Source organism: Pongo abelii, chromosome Y (genome assembly GCF_028885655.2).
Source record: "Pongo abelii isolate AG06213 chromosome Y, NHGRI_mPonAbe1-v2.0_pri, whole genome shotgun sequence".
Classification (NCBI taxonomy): Eukaryota; Metazoa; Chordata; class Mammalia; order Primates; family Hominidae; genus Pongo; species Pongo abelii.
In genome coordinates, this window is record NC_072009.2 from 2501102 (window position 1) to 2516070 (window position 14969).

The 14969-nt window shown below is 42.2% G+C and overlaps 1 protein-coding gene across 4 annotated transcripts in view; it reads left to right on the forward strand.

Annotated features, from left to right (window-relative positions):
• The window catches only part of XG (Xg glycoprotein (Xg blood group)), a 113455-nt gene extending 103853 nt beyond the window's left edge, over positions 1-9602 (forward strand). For 2 of the 4 annotated variants that reach the window (XM_063721460.1, XM_054545382.2), the window contains 2 exons: positions 7758-7915; positions 9439-9602. In XM_063721460.1, the coding sequence (XP_063577530.1) occupies positions 7758-7915; positions 9439-9540 (260 nt within the window). In that variant the 3' untranslated portion in view covers positions 9541-9602. Of the gene's footprint in view, positions 1-7757 lie in introns of all 4 variants that reach the window. The other 2 variants (XM_063721459.1, XM_054545384.2) reach the window with 2 other exon arrangements.
• The last annotated feature ends 5367 nt before the right edge of the window (positions 9603-14969 follow it).

A 14969-nucleotide genomic window follows, 5' to 3' on the forward strand; every position in this document is an offset into this window, starting at 1 on the left:
TGGAGTCAAAACTCTTGACCTCAGGTGATCCACCCGCTTTGGCCTCCCAAAGTGCTGGGATTACAGGCGTGAGCCACCGCACTTGGCCAGTATTTCCTTCCTCTTTCTAAGGCAGAATAATACTCAGTTGTGTGTGTATACCACATTTTGTTTATCCATTCCTCTGTGGATGGACATTTGGGTTGTCTCCACCTCTTGGCAATTGTCAGTAATGCTGCTGGGGACACAGCTGTGCAGACAACTCTCCCAGATCCTGCTGGATGTTTTTGTATACATACTCAGAAGTGGCCTTGCTGGATGATATGTGACAGTTTTGAAATTTTTGAGAAACCATTGTGCTGTTTTTTATAGCGGCCTTGCCATTTTACATTCTTACCAACAGTGTAGAAGAATTTCAGTTTGTTCACATTCCTTCCCACACTTTGCTATTGTTTGCTTTTTATATATATATTTTTTTCTTGTGGCTATCCTGGTAGGTATGAGGTCATATCTCATTATTATTTTTTTAAATTTGGAGTTCTGTGATGAGTAGAGATGTTGAGCATCTTTTTGAGTGTTTGTATATCTTTGGAGAAAGGTCTTATTCATGTCCTTTGTCCAGTATTTAGTTAGGTTGTTTCTGGTATTGTGGAGTTATAGGACATCTTTAGATAGTATGAGATGTAAGATTTGTGGATGTTTTTTCCCATTCCATAGGTTGCCTTTTCACCCTTACTGATTGTTTCTTTTGGTTGGCAGGCATTTTAAAATTTGTCAGGTTTTGCTTTTGGTGTCATGTCCAGGAAATTATATCTCTTATGTCATGAAGCTTGTGGTCTCTGTGTTTGTACTTTGGAGCTTTACAATTCAAGGCCTTACATTTAATCTGTTCAGAGCTGGTTTTTGTATATGGTGTAATGTAAGGTATTCTCCATGTTGTTTCTTTACATAGGGACCTAGTTTTACCAGCACCACTTGTTGAAGTGACTGTCTTTTCTCCATTAAGAGGTCCAGGCACCCTTGTTGAAGATCATTTGGCCATATATGCTTGGGTTTATTTCTGGGCTCTATTTTCTTCCTTTGGTCTGTTTGCCCATCTTTTATGCCAGTATCACACTGTTGGATTACTGTCATTTTGTATTTTGTTTTCAAATTAGGAGGTGTGTTATCCAAGTGAGTCAACCACACTCAACTTCGGTTTTGTCGGTTTTTGTTAATCTGTTTTAAAAAATCAACCCTTAGCTTTTTTTCTTTCTTCTTACTGTTTTTTTCTTTTATGTCTGCTCCAGTCTTTATTTAATTTCCTTCCTTCTGCCAACCTTGGGTTTATTCTGTTCTTTTTCTAGTTCCTTGTAATGTAGTTAAGCTATTCGTTTGAGGTCTTTCTTCTTTTGTAACATAAGCATTTTTGAGCTGCTCTGTCTTGTGTGACAACTTTTGACTTACAGTCTATTTTGTCTGACCCAAGTTTGGTCAGCCGTGCTCTCTTTTGCTTACTATTTGCCTGGAACATCAACTTCAGCACTTCACTTTCAGCCTGTGTGTGTCCTTAAATCTGAAACTGGTCTTTTGTTAACAGCATATAGTTGTAACTTGATTGGTTGGTTGGCTGGTTTTATTCATTTAGCTAGTGTATGTCCTTAGATTGGGATGAGGAGTTAATCTCTTTTACAGGCAAAATAGTTACTGTTAAGTAAGGCATTAGTTAGTATAGCTCTGTTGTTAATTGTTTTCAATATGTTCTGTAGCTATTTTATACCTATTTTTTCTCCCTTATTACCTGCCTTTTTGTGTTTAGCTGCTCTTTACTTTTTGTAATGACAAAAAATAAAAGAATGCTTTAAATCCTTTCTGATTTTATTTTGTGTGTCTTCCATGGTTATTTTCTTTGTATTTAACAAGGGGATTGCATAAATTATCTTAAAGTGAAAACAGTCTGTTTTCAACTGTTACCTTCAGTTGTATCTCCATATCCCCTCAGACCAATTTTGTTATTGATGGCACACATGAATGTTTTTCTGTTGTGTATCCTTTTACCATTGGTTTATGGTTGTTGATATGCTTTTGTGTTTTAAGTTCTATACCAGACTTAAAAGTGATTTATACACCCTTGTGATCTAGGATTTTCTCTTTGTCTGTATATTTACCTTTATCAGAAAGCTTTATATTTTCTTTCTTTTTTTTTTTTAGAGAAGTCGTCTCGCGGTGTTGCCCAGGCTGGAGTACAGTGGTGCCATCTCAGCTCACTGCAACCTCCGCCTCCTTGGTTCTAGCAATTTTCCTGCCTCAGCCTCCCAAGTGGCTGGGACTACAGGCACATGCTGCCACACCTGGCTAATTTTTTTGTATTTTAATAGAGACGGGGTTTCACCGTGTTGCCCAGGCTGGTCTCGAACTCCTGAGCTCAGGCAGTCCACTTGCCTCAGCCTCTCAAAATGCTAGAATTATAGGCATAAGCCACCACGTCCAGCCAAACTTTGTATTTTCATATGGTTTTGTGTCTGACATCCTTTTGTTTCATCCTGAAGGGCTTTTCTTCAGCATTTCTCGTAGGGCAAGCCTAGTGGCTTTTGCTTACCTCGGAAGGTCTTATTTTTTTCTTTCATTTTGAAAGTTATGGTATTCTTGTGAGGACTAAACCCTGATTATTATCTTGCCTGAACCCCTATCTAAGGGATCTGGAGAATTATGCTCTACAGATGAGCATGACTCATCATCAGATGGGTTTTATTTAACCCTATATTTCATGACTTACTTTCCAGTCTGACTCTGGGATAACATTACGAGACAATGAAGAAAATAATATATTTTACCCCAAAACATGTTTCTTTGCCATATTTTGAAATGGTCCTGCAAAGCTGTTCTTTGTGGGAGTGGAGGAAAAATCTGCATCTGTAAAGAATCTCTATTAAAATAGATAAATCTTTTTCTTCCAGACCCTCCCAATCCTAAAGAGATAAACTAAAATCTGAATAAGAAACATTGGTCATTTGTTGTCTCTAAGGGCAACCACTTTAAGACTTCAGAAGAACTTCAGTCTCCATCATCTTTTATCTTAACCTGAGCATTCCCTTTCCCTTCTTACCAATCCCAGGCAAACTCAACCGCCAACCAGAAAATGTTTAAATTCACCAATAGACTGGACCTGATAACCCCCCAACCCTGCCCTTTCTTGACGAAACCAGTGTATTTTTTAAATGTATTTGATTGATGCCTCATGCCTCTCTAAAATGTATAAAACCAAGCTATGCCCTGACCACCTTGGTTACATGTTCTCAGGGCCTCCTCCTGAGGGTTGTGTCATGGGCCATGGTCACTCATATTTGGCTCTTTTATAGTTAGACTCTTTTCGTTGTCACTTGGTTGACAGTTTGTTCCTTTAAGGACTTTGAATATGTCATCCCACTGTCTTCTGGATTGCAGAGTTATAGCTTATCTAGCACGAGCTCCCTTGTAAATGATGAGTCACTTTTTACTTGCTGCTTCCAAGATTCTTTCTTTGTGACTCTTGACAGTTTGATTATATTGTCTCTTGATGCTTTGGGCTTATCCTAGTTGGAGTTCAGCTTCTTGAATTTGTATGTCCATCTTCTTTCTCACAATTGAGGAGTTTGGGCCGTGACTCTTTTCTAGTAGGCTTTTTGCCCCTCCTTGTCTTTCCCCCAAATCCCGTTCTCATTTTCTCTGTTTCTGTCTTTTTTCCTTCTAGGACTCTTGTAGTTTGTGTATTGTTCCTCTTGATGGTGTCTCCCACTCCCTCTCTTAGGCTCACCTTTATTTTATTTTATTTTCCTTTTTGCACCTCTGACTTGTTAATTTCAGTGGCCTGTCTTCAAGTTTGCAGATTCTTTCTGGATCTGTGATTTTTAAATTCAGTTCAATTGTTTTCAGTTCTAGAGTTTGATCCTTTTTTGTGGGTTTCTTTTACATTGTTGATAATTTTCTTTGTATCTGTTTCCTTAGTTTGATGTGCATCTTTAAGATGGTTAGTTTGAATTCTTTGTCTGGTAACTCATACCATCATTTCTTTAGGCTCATTTTTCTAAAGAAAAACAGCCACCTCTTCCAGTCTTCACCAAGTATCTTCATACAGGGAGTATGACCTTCACCAGTCAACCAGGCTAGAGGTTTTGGGGATCTCAACTCAGGGCTTACGTGTGTACTTTCTTGGCTGTGCTTCTCTGAAGCTCCTAACCTCTTGCTTTGCCTGATGCCTGTCTGTGGTACTGTGGCCTCTCTGCTGTTGTAACAACTGTCCCCGTATACCCTGCTCCACCCCCATCCCAGTATGTCTTTTTTTTTTTTTGAGATGGAGTTTCATTCTTGTTACCTAGGCTGGACTGCAATGGTGCCATCTCTGCTCACTGCAACCTCTGCCTTTTGGGTTGAAGCGGTTCTCCTGCCTCAGCCTCCAAGTAGCTGGGATTACAGGCATGTGCCACCATGCCCGGCTAATTTTATACTTTTAGTAGAGACGGGATTTCTCCATGTTGGTCAGGCTGGTCTTGAACTCCCAACCTCAGGTGATCTGCCCACCTCAGCCTCCCAAAGTGCTGGGATTACAGGCGTGAGCCACAGTGCCTGGCAATTTTTGTAATTTGTAGTAGAGACAGGGTTTCTCATCACGTTAGCCAGGCTAGTGTCGAACTCCTGACCTCAGGTGATCTGCCTGCCATGGCCTCCCAAAATGCTAGGATTACAACAGGCATGAGCCACCGTGCCTGGCATTTTTTTTTTTTTTTTTTTTTTCAAGACAAGAGTCTTGCTCTGTCACCCAGGCTGGAGTGCAGTAGGATGATTTTGGCTCACTGCAACCCCTGCCTCTGAGGTTCAAGCATTCTCCTGCTTCAGCCTCCCAAGTAGCTGGGATTACAGGTGTGTGCCACCATACCTAGCTGCAATCCACTGCAGCAGAAAATTTTGTTTTCACATACTGCTTTGTCCATAACCTTCCTCTCACTTCAGTTTTTGGGACTTGGATTTAACTTGTATTAGAGCTTTTCACAGTAGATGCACTCGTCCAGTCTTCTCCATTTTTCATCCTTTTGTCTTTCCATGGTGCATCATGAGCAGTTCTTTTCAGCACCTTCTGTTTTTCTGATTCTGTCTTCAACCAACTGTAGACATGTTTCATTAAACCCATTCCTTTCCATTCTTAATTTTGGTAACCACATTTTTCATTTGTTTGATTTTCAAATCCACTAGGTTACTCTGCAAAGGTGGGCTTCTTGTTGATTTACGTTAGTTTTTTTACGTTTTGTTTTTGCTTTTATCCTTGTATACCCTTTCAAGGCAGTTCCAAGTTCTGTATTTGGTTTGTGCTATGTTGAGGGTGGTGTTCTTTATCATGGTGTCTTAGTTCCTTCCATGCTAGACACTACCTGTAAAGTACTGTTAGTAAGAATACTATGCGATCAAGATCATTCTGCCTTCCTTTTATCTGGCCTCTAGGCTGTCTTAGCAGCGTGAGATCACCTTGATCAAGACTTGAGATTCCCTTGCTGGCTGTCCAGACAGGGTGAATTCCAGATTTTAAGTTATTGGGAAGACAGGATTGTTTTGGGCTCAGGTGTTTGTGAGGGTTTTGCCTTTGGGGTCCAGCTAATTATGGGAAGCGTCTGCTGTTTTCACCTGGAGACTGAACCCGGGGCTTTGATTTCTATTCCATTGTCCCTGTGAGACCATCAGAAAGAAAGGAGCATCTCACAACAAAAGTCAACGTTAGTTTGCACTCAGTCTGTTTTCCTGGGAGTTGTCTGATGACATAAAGAATAGAGCTGACACATTCAAGAATTATAAAATAGTGATTCATGTGAAGGGTCTCAGCTTTCAACCACCATTTACTAATGTGCCCTAGTAGGTACCATTCTAAATGTCAGGGGCTTTTTACTGGAACTTAACACACTTTGAAAGAATCAATGTTTTCATCAATTTGTAGCCTTTCTTCCCTTTTAGAAGCAGTGACAAACAAGTGAAGTGAAGTAACTATTATTAACAGTTTGAATTTTACCATAATTACTTAGCTCTGTTTTTTTCCCCTATGCATACTAAGTCCATAGTGCTCCCACATAAGGGCTCTGGAGAATGAACTAAAAAAAAACTTTGTGCACCTTTTAATTGACATAAGCATTGCAAGGCATTTCTGCTACTCTTGCCTAAATACTGATTTTTCTCTTAAAGGAGGCTCTGCAATTCAGTCTTGAGCAAAATAATAAGTTTTAATTGACATTTCATCTTACCCCTTTTTTGGGATTATCTTCTGCTTACCAGCTAGCTCAAGCCCTGCATTTTGTTCCTGAGCAGGTGCTTTTATCCAAATGTTCCTTAACTCTACACTAAAGCATAGTATAAAAAAGTTCTTTGTAACTGAGGTTGTTAGGTACTGCGCATTTACTGTTTTCTCATTAGTTGCCACAAGGACCCTAAAGGACTGGCCAAGTACACTGACCTAAGAAACAAAATCTTGGGCCTTTTATGTGATTTTGTTATCTTTCAGATAGGGGTCTGTGGGTACTTTTTTGTGACTTTAGTGGGTAACCATACCATCTTACACAAAATTACTTTCAAATCATTTCTTTAACTCTCCAGTACACTTGCTAATGTTGAGGCAAAACCTTTGGTCCTTTTAATTCCTGTGGCTTCTCACCATGTCAGAACACATATATGCAGCTGGCCGTGGGTTTCTGTTAAAAATCTGCGTGTTGGATCAACCAATGTGTTTGTGGTAGAGAGTGTCAGACTGCAGAAATCTGTTTGATCATTGTCAGACTGAGCAATTTTTACCTTAGAGATAATTGTAATTTTATTGCATCCTAGAGCCTGATCTTTAAGATGCTCAGATTGAGTTGGGTTCTTCTGTTTCCCATCAGTTTTTGAGAGATCAATAAGTGTAATATGTTTGTGCCCTTGATTCACAGGTTATAATTTCAAATTTATCTTGGAGTTTTTTAGGCTAGGTTACTAGTTTGTGTTTTGTTTTGTTAGTATTAAGACAGGGCTTTATTCTCTGGCTTTGGTGGTGTGTCTTCTTTAAAAAAAAAAGAGGATGTGTCCTTTTTTCTTTTTTTTTTTTTTTTTTAATGTGTCTTCACATAAAAAAGAGGACTCGTGGCTGAGTCTTTATTAGCAGTGGTTTAAGGGAAAGTTTTTCTTAAAACATGCTTATTCTGTGATAGGTAAAACTTCCTTGACAAGGTAGCCTGTGTCCTAGATAGTATACTTATACTAGATGGTTATGTCCCGCAAAAATAATTCTAGATATCTGAAACAAATGTATTCCTCCCAGAGCCCCCTGAGAGCCCTCGGAACATTGGAAGATTCCCCATCGAAAGACTGGATTAGCTAGCCGTCCAGTTAAAGGCCTTTCTTTATTGTCTAGTGTCTTTCTCACAGCCTGAATTTCTCCAGTTCTCCCTCCCTCTCAGTCATCCTCCTTATCTCTCTACCCATCCACCATACCCAGTGCTGTTCCTTGCCATCTTTGTCAACCCTAAAATGATTATTTATTCAACCTTTGAAGAATTATTGTTGGACAAACAATGCAGGGAAAGCTTATGATTTGAAAAATCCTTAGGGGCCTGCCTTTAAATGCTGACTGCAATCAAATTCGCAAATAGCATTCATTTACAGTGACAAGAGTTCTTGAAATTACACTTTTGGGATGATGCTCCATTCTTTTTTTCCTGGTGAGCCCGTGGGTGTTAATTGGTTTTAAAGGCAGCAGGCCCCTGTCTGGTTTTAAAATGACTCCTCTCCTGTTTATTTTCCTTTCCCTTTAGGCAATTTGTGTATGGTGATTGGTGGAGCCAACCTCGGTCGTGTTGGGGTGATCACCAACAGGGAAAGACATCCTGGTTCTTTTGATGTGGTGCATGTGAAGGATGCCAGTGGCAACAGCTTTGCCACGAGGCTTTCCAACATTTTTGTCATTGGCAATGTAAGACTTACACTCTCTTTACTTCTTTCTAAGAAGACTCATCCTAAAAAGCATAAAGACCTGCATCCACTACTGGTGTTTGTCTGTTTGTTCTTCTTGCTGTGTTAAGGTTCACAGAGTGCAGCAAGCTCTCTATTTAGAGCCTCTGAGAAGAAACAAGATTAGATCTAGAGCCTTGCACCTGCCTCTTCAGGTGGTCTGTGTGAGATGCCAGCAGTGTCATGCAGTAAATTAAGTTAAACTCAGCCTTGCAACTTTTGCAGGGCTACACCACTGGTATGGGCTGGATTAAGGTCACTGGCTCCAATCCTGGTAGTGCTATGCCCCCTTACTTTTGTAAGTGAGACTGCTAAACCCCTCTGAGACTCCATCTTATAGTTCATTAGTGAACATGTAGTTGATGGAGATTGATGCAAGTGAGGCTATGAGTGAGTTGCTAATTTGAGAATAAGGGCATTTACAAGACATGTAACACTTGTTAGTTTCCTTTACTTGTTCAAGATGATCTTGCTCTGGGATCTTTTGAGACCTTTTCAGTGAAGGACCACCTCTGAAATCATGCAGTATCCTTACATGGGAGTCAGTTGCCCCAAGACTTAAGGAAAGGGCAAGGGACATAACTGAAAAGCCTTTTTTTTTTTTTTTTTTTGAGACGGAGTCTCACTGTGTTGCCCAGGCTGGAGTGCAGTGGCGCGATCTCAGCTCACTGCAAGCTCCGCCTCCTGGGTTCACGCCATTCTCCTGCCTCAGCCTCCCAAGTAGCTGGGACTGCACGCGCCCGCCACCACACCTGGCTAATTTCTTTTTGTATTTTTAGTAGAGACGGGGTTTCACTGTGTTAGCCAGGATGGTCTCGATCTCCTGACCTGGTGATCCACCCACCTTGGCCTCCCAAAGTGCAGGGATTACAGGTGTGAGCCAGTTGAAAAGCTTTCATCAAGGTATTCAGCCCCGGGAGCAACATCTTTCACTTGTACCCTGGCAGTCCTTAGGATATTTGAGAGAAGAGGTACAGAGGCGAAGCCTGCTGTTTTTTTGGCTGTGCCATTCAGAAGCTGTCTAGTTGGGCCATTCCTCTTCTCAGTATTGAATTATGAAACCTCAGTTTATACCTTTGAAAGCAGGGTATCAGGGAAGTGAGTAAATGCATGTAAAAGTTCTGTAAAGCTGATGATAGGGTGCTGACAGTTCACGGCTTCAAAATATGAGAACCTGAAGTTAGTGGCCTTGCCTTTAAAGATGCTTATGAAAAACTTTTTGGCTGGTTGCTTCACATAAAATAGGAGCAGGAAGACCTTTATTTAGCAGCTCAGCAATGAGGAGTGGGAGGGACTGTGAGAGGTAGATAACCTCTCAGGAGACATGTATAAGGAAGTGTTTATTTTGTTTTAAATTTTGTTGGGTGGTGGTCTGTTAGCTGGCTATTAATGTAAAGGAAGGTATGAGGCGTGTATGTTTTGGTGGGATGTTGTTTTTCTCTCCTCCCTTTCTTTCTATACTTATTTTTATCTCCTCTATTGCAGGGCAATAAACCTTGGATTTCCCTGCCCAGGGGAAAGGGCATTCGACTTACTATTGCTGAAGAGAGAGACAAGAGGCTGGCCACCAAACAGAGCAGTGGCTAAATTGCAGTAGCAGCATATCTTTTTTTCTTTGCACAAATAAACAGTGAATTCTTGTTTCCTAATGTGTTTTTTCCCCCTTGTGGATAATAGTAGGGTTTGAATTTGCTCATGATTTTGACACTGTCTTAAGATCTCTAGGAATACCACCTGTACTTCCTCTGACTCCCCAGTAAATAAACCTTTGCTTCCCTCATGCATGTTACCCACACCATCTCTGTGGGCAGAGTGATGGAGTAGCATTACAAAATGAAGTTCAAAAAGCGTATGACATTTCAGAAAAGACAGTCTTAGTTTCCTTGCTTGTTCACATTATTGGCAGAAATTAAATCCTGTGGCTGTAGAACTGAGGTCCCTTTTTCCTTGCTGACTGGCAATCTGAGATCTTTTCTCAGCTTCTGGAGGCCATGTGCATTCTTTGCCTAAATGTCCCATTTCTCCATCTTGTTCAAAGCCAACAGTGGCAGGTCAGGTCCTTCACATACAGAGTCTTTGGTCTTTCTTTGACCCAGTCAGGAATGGTTCTCCACTTAAGGGCCCATTAGAATAACCTCTTATTCTCATGGATTGTCACTTTAATGTCATATTTATAGGATCTTTGGATATTGCTTTTCTTACAGAAACTTCTATGGCTGGTGGCACCTTTGAGTTTTGCTTGGCCTGCTGGGCTCATTCTGCCCACTTGGCATCGCAGGCTGTGCTTGGCATATAATATTAGCCTGGATCCCATGCCTGCCAAGGGCAAGCCAGGTGTGGAGCAGTGAGGGGTGTGTGAACAAGCATGGGGTCTGGCCACTGTGCAGTCACACATGCTGGCTGCTGCCGCTGGGCAGGCAGCTCCAGGTGCCAGGATGGGTGCTGGCTCTCTGCAAAGCTGCAGCTGGACCAGGTGTACCACAATAGCTTCCACAGCTGGCTCTGGGGAACACAATAGCACTCAGAAGCTTGGAGATGCCAGGAACTGCACAGCCTCAAATGGGGAGCCCACAACCCTGGCTCAGGGAGCTCCCAGCTCTTGGCTCCCCAGAGTACTGCAGGGCTTCTTTCCTCATTGCCTGCAATGTGGCAACCAAGGGGAGTGTATCAGCTCTTTTGTGTTACAGGTATATTAGGATTGACATTTGGTGGGTCCTGAGTTCTTGTCCTGCATCCAGGAAGAATGAGGTACATGGACAAGTGGAGGGTGAGCAAGACAAAGAGGAGCTTTACTGAGCAACAGGACAGCTCAGAGGAGACCCATGGGGCAGCTCTACTCAGCCAGGATTGGAGCAGGCTCTGGGAGCCAGGAGAGGTCACTGGGAGCAGACAACCTGATCCTGGGGAACAAGGGGTGCCTTCCCAGGTCCCCAAGGTTGCAGAGTGCAGAGATGGTATCGGGAGCAGGGGTGACATCTGGCAAGTTGTTCTGTGGCCCCAGTGCCTGCCTCTGACAGGTTTCCGACCCTGGAGGGGAGTGGGGGTGTAGAGGGGCCAGGGTTCCTCCAGGAGCGGATCACCATTGCTTGGTGGTCACCCCATGGGCTCTGGAGACATAGCCTTAGGAGGCCCTGGCAGAGCCAGGTGTATGTGTGCATGCACCTGTGATAATCAGATTTTTTTTTTTAATTGAGGCAGAGTCTCACTCTTGTCCAGGTTTAGGTGCAGTAGTGTGATCTTGGCTTACTGCAACCTCCCCCTGTTGGGTTCAAGGAATTCTTGTGACTCTCAACCTCCCAGGTAGCTGGGACTAGAGGCACATACCACCATGCCTGGCTGATTTTTGTATTTTTAGTATACAAAATTGGCCAGTCTGGTCTCAAACTCCTGACCTCAAGTGATCTACTCATTTTGGCCTGACAAAGTACTGGGATTACAGGCGTGAGCCATTGTGCCTGGCTGATAATCAAAATTTTGACTCAAGTGCAGCAAAGATACTACACTGGAAAGAAGTAGGATAAGAATTCTCGAGTACTGTGTTTATTGTAGTCTCATAGACACCTCTATTTCAATGTCCCTTCATCTCCTTATGACTGACAAATCCAAAACTGAATATGTTGCTCAAAAATGTTTTCTCTTACCATCCCTTCCTCCCTGATGTAAGGACAGGATGTAAGGACATCCCTTTCGTCATCATGCTTGAGAACCTAGGGTTATTGTTACCTTATTCCTCACCTTCATGTCATCATCTCCCTCAAATCCTTTCTGTAAGTGGGTGGATTTTAAATCATATGTAAGTAAACTAATCAGCCACCAAACATTACCAGGTGAGTAAATTTCTTCGTATCCATTGTCACTGTCACTCCTCTGTTGGATTTTATCCCAGAAATACTTATCTGACTTCTCCTCCTCCATCCACTGCCTATTATTTGAGTTTGGTCTTCCTGTATTTTAACTAGCTGGTGAGCTCAAAGAGCTACACTGTGAATCCATGACTTTCTTTCCGAGTCTGTTTCAGGTTTGCCCTGGAGCTCAAAGGCAGCAAGTCTTGCCCTCACAAAATACCGCTCCTTCATTGTTTGTTTGATATCTTAAATTCTTAAGTATATGTCTGCACATTGGTCCTAATCTTTGCCCTACACAGGCCCAGGACCTGACAGCCTTTTTCTGTTAGAGATCGAGCCCTCAGGCCTTTGTGCTCAGGCTTTGAAGGTCTAATTTTCCTCCCAGCTCTCTTTCCTACCGGGAGGGGTGGCAGAGCAGGACTAAGAACTCACCTTTTATCGGCAACTGAAACAAACTGATATAAAAACACACTCATCCGAATGCAAATAACTTGGGACCATGACTCCTCATGCAGCAAGTCCAAATACTTAATCCTAGCCCTAAGAGACAGATGGAAGAAGGGAGGAAAAGCGGAATAAGAAAGGAATGAGCACCATCAGTTTCAACAACACTTGACCATAGAAAAAAATCTGTATTCCTGAATAAACATTACTTTCTCATCTCTATTCTTGAGACATATTTTTTGAGTACCTACTGTTTGACATGCACTGAACAGAAGACACTAAAGCTTGAGCTCAGGTGTGGGAAATTGATGATTTAAAAAGCAAAACTAAGCAAGGTTGTGTCAGTGACAAGTCTGAATAAATAAAATGGAACTGGGATAGAGACCTCTTGAGGCAGTCCACAAGGCCTCTCTGAGCATTCACATTTGTGAGTCAGAATGAAGAGTCGACCAAGAATGCAAGTTAATGGCATGTTGCCATCATAAAAAAGGGGTAATGCATAAAAAAAGGGGTAATGCATAAAAAAGGGGTAGATGCATGCTTCCCGTTTGTATTAGTTTGCTGAGCCACAAAATGGGTAAGACAAATGAAGACCCGGCGCCATGAACGCCTGTCATCCCAGCATTTGGAGGCCAAGGTAGGTGGGTCACGAGGCCAGGAGTTCAAGACCAGTCTGGTCAACATGGTGAAACTCCATCTCTATTAAAAATCCAAAAATGGAGCCAGGCATGGTGGCAGGCACCTGTAATCCCAGCTACTCGGGAGGCTGAGGCAGGAAAATCGCTTGAACCCGTGAGGGAAAGGTTGCAGTGAGCTGAGATCATGCCACTGCACTCTAGCCTGAGCAACAGAGCAAGACTCCATCTCAAAAATAAATACAGAAATTAGTTGTCTCCTAATACTGGATGCCAAAGTTCAGTATCAAGGTCTTGACAGGACCATGCTCCCTCAGTGGTTAGGAGGGATCTGTTTTAGGCCTCTCATAGTTCTGGTAGTTCCTTGGCATGTGGCAGCATAACTAGCCTTCACATGGCATTCTCCCTGCGTGCTGGAGATACACTTAAGTGAAACTTTGCAATTTACTTTTTTGTTTTATTTATTTTTTTTGAGACGGAGTCTCGCTCTGTTCCCCAGGCTGGAGTGCAGTGGCGCTATCTCAGCTCACTGCAAGCTCCACCTCCGGGGTTCACGCCATTTTCCTGCCTCGGCCTCCTGAGTAGTTGGGACTACAGGCACCCGCCACCACGTCTGCTAATTTTTTGTATTTTTAGTAGAGATGGGGTTTCACCGTGTTGGCCAGGATTGTTTCAATCTACTGATCTCATGATTTGCCCACCTCGGCCTCCCAAAGTGCTAGGATTACAGGCGAGAGCCACCACTCCCGGCGCTATTTACTTTTGCGGTTACAGGTGTGAGCCACCACGCCTGGCACTATTGACTTTTAGGGAAGCTTGTATGATCTTGAAAATTACAAATGACTTTAGTTTGGTGCTACTGCCTTGATCTTTTCGGGGTAGGAAGCCAGGAGTCTGAACCACCAGTGCCTTTGCACCTTCAGTGCAAACATCAGCATGGTGAAAAGGGCAGGTAATGTTTGCATGTGAAAATAATTGTGCCTTTTTATGTATTCCTGGAAAGGGTCCCAGGACCTTGATTTTAGGGATGGCTGGGTTGAAACAGGCATTGGAAACTCCTAGAAATTGACCATCTTCAATAGTTCCTTTTCTAGTAAGAAAGTCAACCAAATACCATACACCTACCAGTGCACAATGTCACTTGTGAAGAATTAGTGTGTATTTATCCATATAGTTACATATATGGATATGTTCTGAATACAATCAGGCAGATCTAACAGTATATGCAAGAAAATCAGGAGAGGTAGTTTAAAGGATATGATATGGCATAAACAAACCACACAAGCAATAAAAAGGAAAGCACTTCTAAAACATCGAGCAACATGAAAGAGTATCACTGAAGTGGTTTAGAGGAAAGAAAGCTAAACTCAAAAGAGGTTCTAATTTATATATTGCCCAAGAACGTAACACTTACCTGTGGTACTCAGGTGTGAGCCACTGCACCTGGCCTTCCTTGTTTTTTGATGTACGTGTTCATTGCTATGGAATTCTCTCTTAGGAATGTGTTTGCTGTAACTCTTTTTTTCTCACAGATTATGTAGAGTTATGTTCTTAAAGATATATGGTAGATTATCTTCTATTTTTCATAGGATTAGGTAGAATTGATGTTATTTCTTTAGATGGTATCTTTTGAGTTGAGTTTTTTTTTTTTAGGAGTCTTAACATTTTAAATTATACATTTAATTCTGTGAATAGTTATGGGACAATTTAAAGTATCTATATTGATGGGTGGAAGTGCTGTGTCTGTTGTTTGTTTTGTTTCGAGACAAAGTCTCAGTCTGTCATTCAGTCTGGAGTGTGGTGGCACAATCATGACTGTCAATAGCCTCAAACTCCTGAGCTCAGGTGAGCTTCCTGCCTCAGTCTCCCAAGTAGCTGGGACCACAGCCACACACCACCATGCCAGGGTGCCGAGACCAGCTCGATCAGGGAGACCCTAACCCAGCGGGCGCTAGAGGAATTAAAGACACACACACAGAAATATAGAGGTGTGAAGTGGGAAATCAGGGGTCTCAGCCTTCCGAGCTGAGTGCCTGAACAGAGATTTACCCACATATTTATTAACAGCAAACCAGTCATTAGCATTGTTTCT